The sequence below is a fragment of the Poecilia mexicana genome, unplaced genomic scaffold (assembly GCF_051168715.1).
Source record: "Poecilia mexicana isolate PSO_F unplaced genomic scaffold, ASM5116871v1 scaffold_1, whole genome shotgun sequence".
Lineage (NCBI taxonomy): Eukaryota > Metazoa > Chordata > Actinopteri > Cyprinodontiformes > Poeciliidae > Poecilia > Poecilia mexicana.
The window spans coordinates 7144148-7153261 of NW_028263370.1; the positions used below are offsets into that span (position 1 = coordinate 7144148).

Consider the following 9114-nt stretch of genomic DNA (forward strand, 5'->3'; position numbering starts at 1 on the left):
GTCTTGGTGAGATAATTGCTGGAATGCCATATAATATTACACAACATGTGTGTCTGATTTAGTTTATTATTTAATCACTTCCTTGTTTATTCATATTCATATAGGTCTTGCCATATCGAGTTCATTTCCCTGAGTTCATTGTTGTCATTTAATAAAACACATTTAGGTTTGCAATGACTGGATCACACATTTCAAAAGAGAAAATATGCAAGGAATGATTGGAAAGGAGGAGACTTCGGATCAAGAATAGAGCTTACTGTCATCAGCAAGGAGAAAAAGTTGAGTAAAACATTATACAACCACATAATAGTACAGATATACTCTCAACAAAATGATTTTTTTTTTCCACAGTATCAAGTTATCAGTAGCATAAATTCGTTTGGTATTAAAATATGTAGAAATTTATTCTGACAAGACAGACAATGAGTACGATTCAGTAATCAGTACTATCTGTAAGTATTTGTGTGAATCTCAACAGTAAACTATGCTTTGCTCCACCAACATGTGCTTGGAGATTGTAACTAATATCACAAAAACTGATACCTTTTATTTTTACCTTTGATTTGAAACAAAGACTGAAATCTAAGTGTTACTTCACTCTCCCACACAGAATTACTAGCACGAAAAAAAATAGCTTACATCTTTTTGAATATATTTTCATTCAAATTTTGATTCAAAGCATGAAATATTTTAAGCACACTTTAAAAAATGGATAAAAATGTGTTCTATGAATCTTTTTCAGATGGAGTCAGAACAATGATCAAATCAACAATAAGAAGAAAAAAAACAGATCACCAGAAAGCTCCATTTTATAAATGAAATACCAGCACAAGTCCAAATATCCAAGTGAGACTGCAGAAAAAACTGGATGAAAAGAAAGGAAAACGTTTTCAAGAAGACCAAAAATGTGAATAATTACATTCTGTAAACTCTAAACTCTAATTGCTGTAGAAAAACCTTTCCACAGCATGATGATGCCACCACCGTGTCTCACTGTGGGGATGCTGTGCTCACAGCGTTTTCAGTTTTTCCTCACACATACCATTTTGAATGTAGATCAAAATTGCTGATTTTGGTCTCATCTGATCACAGTACGTTCATATACGTAATAAAGTGATTGAATGTCTTTTGGGAGCAAAGCTGCAAAGGAGAGCTACTTCTCACAGATCCAGAATTGTTCGATATTACAATTCTCATCATTCCAGTCGCCAACCCCTTTGCTACGGTGCCAGACCTCCACACAGTCCTGGTTCCTCCCTTGATGGCTGTTTGGCTGCCCTTGAGCCCAGAACCTAAATAATGCAGTGGCGCAAAAGCACAATTAAATAAAAGCTGTAATTTTTTATGTTAAATTTTCGATAGAAAACATTTCAAAGCTCCTTACGCTAAAGTCAGTGGTGTTCCATCAACCCATTTCCATTGCCCTTCCACTCCTCCGTCACTCAGACCGATCCACACCTCTTTGTCATTGTACAAGCTGTTGATGAAGTTCTAGGAGGACAAAAACAAGTCAGTTTCTAAAACACTATCCTGCTTATTATGCTGGGAGTAAACATTTTACAGAAGAAATTTCAGATTTGCTTAGAGTCGGTTCCCCTGTGAAGGTGCTATCAACCATCTCGCCACATCATGTTCACATGGATCTTAACGTAAAAATCAAAGTGCATTTTAAAACATTACGTTGGGTGTAGTCTATGAAGCTCTTATGTTACCAATGAAGCATCCTCTTAAAGTACATTGCATAGGGATTAAGGATTAAAAGGTCACTTTTTGCCTCATCTCAAGATGAAATATATTTTTGAAGCGTAAGATGTTATGTGTCATTGCTTAAAATTGATTGTCTTTACTCACCATTGAATTTCAAGATACATATGGACATTTGAAACCACTGAGACCTGCACCAAAAGTTTTACAACCATAATAAATGAGATTAAGTATACTACACATGGCTAAACTTTTAAAGGCTTCTCTGATATTTCAGATTTCCAATTCACTATTTGTATGTTTGTGTGTGTGTGCAGCTCCAAACTACTAATTAGATTTGTTAAGCTATTTTAAAAAGACTTTTGACTTTGTTGACACTTTCATGATATATATTAGATGAACACACCATTTCATCTTTAGTGGTCACGATGGCCAGGTCTGCTCCCTTGCTGAGGCAGTCCTCTCTGCTTAGCGTCCAGGTTTTTTTGGTGGTAGAGGGAAAGTAGCAGCTATACTGGAACTTCCTCCAGTCAGCAGGGCAACGTTTCTCTGTGTTACAAACAAGCAACAAAGTCAAACATGTTCATTAGCTACCCAAACTGGAAAAGCTTTTCACTAAAAAGTGTTATTGAAATACTCTGAGATCACATATCTATGCACACTTTATTTAAAAAAAGGAAATCAAAATGCTAAAGGCTTCAGTAAAGAGCCTAATGAGTATTTCCTCCACATTACCTTGAAGAGTTGCATTCAATTTGTCGATTCTCCCCTGCAGCTCCTCTTGCTCAGCAGTCAGGTTATCAACTTTTGCTCTCAGAAGGTCTCGCTCAGCGGTTACGTTCTTCAGGCTGCTCTGAAGTTCGCTTTTCTCCCTTTGCACCGATCGGTATGAACTCTGCAAGTCATTTTCTGCCTTTCTCAGCATTTTGTTTACGTCTTCCAGTACTTTGATTTCGGTCGTGAGGTTCAGGTGGACGCCCGACAGCTTGTCTTTCTCACTCAAGGAGAAGTTGTATTTGTCATGTAGCTCCTCCATCTTATTGATCAAGTCACTGTAACTTACCTGGAGCTGATCTCTAGATCTGCTCACATTGTTAAATTTGTTCTGTAAATTGTTTCTTTCGTTAGTAACAGCGTCATAATTAGCCTGTAGTTCTTTGGAGTGTTTGGCAATTGCATTATATCTTGTATTTAAGGTGGTTTGGGCAGCGCTCAGTGCGTCTTTTTCTTTCTGCAGCCGGGCTGTACTGTCCCTCAGCTGTCCCAACTCGTTGTTTAACGTAATTTTGTTGGCATCTGCCTCTCTTTGCTTGGCCTTAAGATCATTTCTCTCATTTGTTAGTTCCCTGTTATTGGAACGCAGTATGTCTATTTGTCTGGAGATGAAATTGATATTTCCCTGTTGCTGCTTCAAATTGGATTCTAGCTCTTTTTTTGCGACTTGCACCGTCTTCAGGTTTGCTTGAAGCTGCTCTTTGTTTTCGTTGAGGGCTTTTAATGTGTCCAGATGGTCTTTTTTTACCTTTTGATCTGCTCCAAAGATGAAAAAAAACAAAAAAAACAAAAACGCAAGTCAGTTATTTAATTTTTTTTTATGTCACACTGTGAATATTTGGGCAAATTTAGAAAAAGGACAACTCACTGTGAACACTCTGACCGATTAGCCATGCCGCCAGCACAACGCAGAGCAGTCCAAGGCCAATTGTAGCAAGCTTAAAGCTCTTGCTTCTCAGGGAATAAACTGGTTGACAGCAGGGAAAGCAGAAGCATAAACTTAAAATTCATGAAGTGATTTGAGGAAGTTGTGGTTTTTACTGAATTGTGAAAGTTTTTTTTTTTTTTTTTGGAAAACAGCCTTTAAAATGAAACACCACAAAATCAATTAAAGTAATTCACATTTGAGTGAATTCAGATCCAAAGGGGGCTACGGTTGTTGATGTTGGATTATTTAGCGTTGCCTGTTGAAATAAATGCAAGATGGCAGCTTTCAGTTTCTTTTTGCAAAAGGAAGGGATGCAAGCTGAAGAAAAAAAAGCAAAGATATCGTTGTAGTTTTCGTTTCATGTTTGGTCAAAATAATCTGCAGCTTGGTGGATGTTTTGCTTTACAAAATTAATTTTTACAACACGGGGACAATTCAGAGCTTTAGCTGCATACAAATCCACAAATATTCCCAAAGCTACTTTTACAAATTTGCATTAATTTGCATTTACTGCTCCTCTACGTGCTCCTAAAAACAATGTTGCATGTTATCAGAATATTAATAAGAATATCAATTTATGAGCAGTGAAAAGAATCTGCCATTATTTGGTAAGATAACATTGGTGATGTTAGCCATATCAGATATGTGTTAATGAGGAAAAAGCTTGAGTAAATGTTTGGACTGTGTCAGTACCTGAAAGGAGAAAATTTTTCCCATCAGAGGAAAAACTTTTGTAGGCAATTTCACTTCTGGTTATGTCCGTATCAGATGTGATTGAGGCTCGGTACTCCACACTCATCTTTCTGCACTACTGATGAGGTGAAACCTTAACAAGAAAATGTGACACTGTTAGATTCTGAAACAGAAGCTAAACTTTCATCAGTGTCACCACAAACAAACCCCAAAAACACAAATGTATATAATTTCAACTTAAAATCTCACATTGTTGTGGATTTCACCTTAAGCATGACAGTGAAGTTTATACTAGTAAATTTAAAGTGTTTGTGATGATCGTTGAAACATTTCTTAAGAACTCATGATTTCATAGGTGTGTAAAAACTTACCTCTGTTGGATGAGAAGCTATCAAGCACGCTGGACAAGTCTGCTTTTTGTAGAAGCCATCAAATCTTATATGCCTTGCTTCTGGTGTGACCACTTGTGCAAGACTTATGAAAAACTGGGAGGAGGAGAAATGTGTACTTCCTTTATTAATGATGCTGGACCAATTGTTATTTGGTACCTTTAATTTTTAAGGATGTTCATAAGCAACTGTTAAAACCGGTAATAAAATCCTGTGTTTTTATTTTCCAGTCATTAGGACACAACTTACGGCCAAACCCACAACAGGATAAACAATGTGGTACACTGTTTTCCAAAGCCTGGATATTTACTAAAAGTAGATAGTTTCTGTCCTGTTCTTTGTCAGTGAAATGTCTGCAGGAGTTCGGAAAAATTAAACAACTGAACTGAATAAAACTACAAGGTCAGCATTTTAAATTTATAAAATCTTTTTTTTTTTTTTTCCCTTGGGATAATATTTGGTTCATCTGAGGTGAAACCAGACAAACTTAAATGCTGCATTATTTGCATTTGATTGGCCTGTTTTATGCTCCTATGTTTGTCATTTGTTTGTTTCGTTTTAGTGCTGGGACTCGATTAAAACTTTTATTCAAGTTAATTGCAGGGTCTGAAATTAATTAACTGAAATCATCTGAATTTTAATTGAAAACCACGTGACAAAATAAACATTTATACTTCAAAAGCCCCTTTTGCTGTTAAATTATTGAATGCATACAACAGCTCAGCAACAGATATATTTGTTGTCTTTAATCGGTTAAGCAAGTTTTCATCAAATACCATATATCAACAAAATGATAATTTCCAATTGAAAAAGATAAAATCTATGTAATTAATTAATTGAAATGAAAGCAATAAAGTCCCATCTCTGTTTTGTTTTGATATTCCTACCGGTAAAGCTTTTATCAGAACAATTCACTTGAGTGAATTTTCTCATTTGTTTTATTCAGAATTTCTGCATGAACTGCAACTTAAAAAAGGACAATAACCAATTACCCCTCTTGTAACATTACCCAACATATTTTCTGTAAGTAGAGTCGGGTTTTAACTACAATTTACTCACGTAACCACAATCTTTCAAAACTTTTCTGTCTCACCGCAGAGCATGTTTGTCTATATTAGTACCATAACTGTAATTGCTGATGTAGGGATATTTTTTTGCTGACCAGGAAATGAGATTTCATCTGGTCTGCAAAAAGTCATGATGGCTTCCTGTGTTTCATGGGAGCAACTTGCACAATCTCATCTGTCAGCAAACCTGTTTCAACTCTTATTTCAAAGAATTCATATTTGGAATATTTTCTTCTGATGCGTCTTTTATTTTAAAATAGACAGATAGATTTAGAAACTTTTAAATGGGGGTGGGCATGAAGAGAGCTGTTGGCACGGTAACAATGCTGAATCTCCTCAGTGAAGAATGAGGAGAATATCCACAAAAACACTTAAAAACTAAAGTCAACTTTGACTCCCATTAAGTTAACAAAAAAAAAAACATGAATATATTTGCTCTCATTCTCCAAATGTGAATTAATTTTTCTCAAACTGATCCATTAGAATTTCCTTCCTAAAGTCAATTAAATTGAATGTCTTGAAATATTAATCTCAATCCTACATTTTAACAATATTTTTTTATTTAACTAGCTTAACTTGTCAACTATTGTTTGAGGCCCGGTGTTCTGCTACTTTGAGATGTAGCAGGACATTTAACACCCCTGAGAAACTAAGAAAACCAGAAAGGAAAACACAACTCTGGGGAAATTAAATCCAAAAGAGAAAAATAATGCATAGACTTCAGAACAGTCAGCAAGAAAAAGCCTGCATTTTAAATCATAGGGTTTGCTCTCAGACCAAGTTAATTACAAAAGTATATACTGTGCTACTTGTTTATTCAGATTTTTCTGAAGCCACTTTCTTACCCTGATAATTGTTGTCACAGCTAGTTTGCCCTCTTGTGAACCTTTGCAGGCAGTACAAGTAGTAACTCAGACCTGCATCCTCCACTTCTTCTTGGAAAATATATGAGAATTTACTCAAGAAGATTTTCAACAAATACACAACACTTCATTTCTCTTTCTTGTTGCTTGTACATTAAATGATATTTACTTTTTAGGTAACCTTTACATCAGTGTCCCTTCCTTAAAAAAAAAAAAAGTTGAATACATTGAGCTACATTTATTGCTTCAATATGAGGCTGTGCCACAAGTGGAGGAGGATGTTCTGTTGCTATTCGTTGTCTTTCATTAAAGATGTGTGCTTTATATTGCAAGTTTTATCATCTGTAGAGTCAGATTTCCTCTGAATTGAGGAAAGTTGTTTTAGTTTGTGTTTTTTTCACACAGTAAAACACATTCTTGTTCTTGTATGTTGGAGACACATTTACAGTAGAAAAAAGAGAGTTTCAATCATTGCTGAAAAGCCCAAAATAAAGATCAAATTAGAATATAAATGTTTAACTGTATACATTCAGTAATTACTTAAAAGATATCCCGACACAAAAAATGAAATCAACTCATTACAAAGTGGGTTTTTACAGGGGCAGGTGTGTACGATTTCCCAGTTTTGAAAATTAAAATAACTTTTTTGTTAATCACATCATATAAGCTGAGAGAAAACTTTGATTATTTTTACTTTTGAAACAGAAATTAATTGAAATCATGTGTAGAGGCAGTCCATGTCAAATTCTCACAATTTTATGCTTTTCTTTTTGCACAAATGATTCTTTTTATCCACCAAAAACTCAACTAAAAAGGAACCAAACCTGAAATGCAAATTGTTCAAAAATAAAGTGTGAAATAATAGCAGCAGGAACTGAATAAAGGCATTAAAGAGCGCACACAAACACCAACTGTCTCCGTGTTGGCTCGAGGCTTAAAACTGAGCCTCTCAAGATACTGTGTATACAGGGGCACATCAGAGGAAGACAGCGATTGTAATTCAGTCACTTTATTATAATTTCTGCTGAATTAAAATAGACTCTGGGAGCAGAAGGAGAGGTACTGGGAGGAGGCAGGACAACTGGCAGCTAATGACTCACTTCGACACACAGGATTCTCGAAAGGTCTGTTGGGATTAAAAAGAATCACTACACACAAGACAAGACCAAGCATGCCAAAAGTGACATGATTGTGGGATCAGTTGGGTTCTATATTTAACCACAATGACGTATTTTAGTTGTGATGCATTGAGTGATACAATCGTCTGCGCGGAGGAGGGTGGGAATGGGAGGCTAAAGTGAAAGTACTGAGACAAAATGTTAGAACCAACATGAGAATATTTCAAGATTTACCAAATTAAACTACATCAGTGGGGTGAAACCTATAAAACACAGCGATGAACACAAAACCAAGGCTGCATTTTGATTTTTCCAGTATTTAAATTACTGACTTTTCAGGAAATCATCAGTTTATTCTAAACTCCAGGTTGTTTGCTGGAAAATGTTATTTAAAGTCAAAAGGCTGTTCAATTAGGATGTATCAGGCAGCGAGAGAAAGCAGAACCACAAACACACCCACATGCACTTTATCTCCACGTCTTATTTACTGGTTTCAGGAGAACATATACGTGGTATGAACACATGCTGCCTCCCACCCATTTTTCTCCTGTTTGTTAATTACTTAGATAAACCTGTTGAAGCTTTAAAAGTTTATTTTTACAAATACAGCAACTGACTTCATTTTTCAGTCAAAAACTTGCAATTTTATTAACTATTTGTTTTGTAGAACAGTAAAGAAAAAACATTAAATCTGTGCTACAGTTTTGGAATTGGCTGTTGACATCATCACTGTGTAGTCACTCTGACTATGAAAACATGAATAATCAGATTTACAAAGATCAGTATTAAGTGATTTTATAAAGCTATGAAGATGCCTCCTTTTAAAAAAATGACCAATCCAACAAGGACTTGAATAACGATGGGGCTGCGCAGCAGCTAAGGAATGAATGGATAGGGAGTGAGAGGATATTACAAAAGCTCAGGTGGTTTATTAGATGAAGTCTTGTGAATTCAATTGTTCTCATTTGGAGGAGACGAGTTATTGGAACAGCTGGTATGCGGAGGATCCCTAGATAGTGAAACAAGATGAAGGACAAGTTCTGTAAAAGGCAGTAATTATTTACATGCTTTCCAGGCAGTTTGGACCGGTGTTGAGTGCTCCTGGGTGAAGGTTTTCCAGGCGATAATTGTCTGAAACAAGAACTGGCTTGTGGATCTGAAGGACAGCAAGGTGGAGGCCTGAGGTGATTCTCAGATTTCTGAGTCTAAGGCTGAAGAAAACAGAGTGAGTATTAAACAGGAGTCTACAACCAGAAAACTTCTCCTCTTATACAGTAAAACCATGAAGTGATACTCTGTAGAGAAGATGAGGAAACGCAAAAAAACATGAATTATTTTTTACTAAAATATAAGCAGCTGAAGTAGCTTAAAGCTGCTGTTATGGATTCCTGTTTTGCCATGTACATTGGCACAATTAAAAACCATTAAAAAACATGCCATTTAAATTGTATTGAGATTAAATAACATTATTATTAAATTATTGCTTAGTACTTAAAGTTTTATAGCATTGGTCAATGTCACTTCACATGTGGTGCCTGAGAATTGAAATGTCATGTGGACTTTTCATAAATACAGGGG

At 35.7% G+C, this 9114-nt stretch overlaps 1 protein-coding gene across 1 annotated transcript; it reads right to left on the minus strand.

The window, feature by feature from the left end:
• Positions 1 to 48: 48 nt before the first annotated feature.
• On the minus strand, positions 49 to 4591 carry LOC106930296 (uncharacterized). The gene is made up of 7 exons (XM_015007746.2): positions 4471 to 4591; positions 4100 to 4232; positions 3347 to 3445; positions 2440 to 3234; positions 2111 to 2253; positions 1385 to 1491; positions 49 to 1292 (listed from the first exon to the last, which is right to left on the minus strand). Exons 2-7 carry the CDS (start codon positions 4203 to 4205, stop codon positions 1154 to 1156), a joined length of 1389 nt encoding a protein of 462 aa, XP_014863232.2. The 5' UTR covers positions 4206 to 4232; positions 4471 to 4591; the 3' UTR covers positions 49 to 1153.
• Positions 4592 to 9114: the final 4523 nt, after the last annotated feature.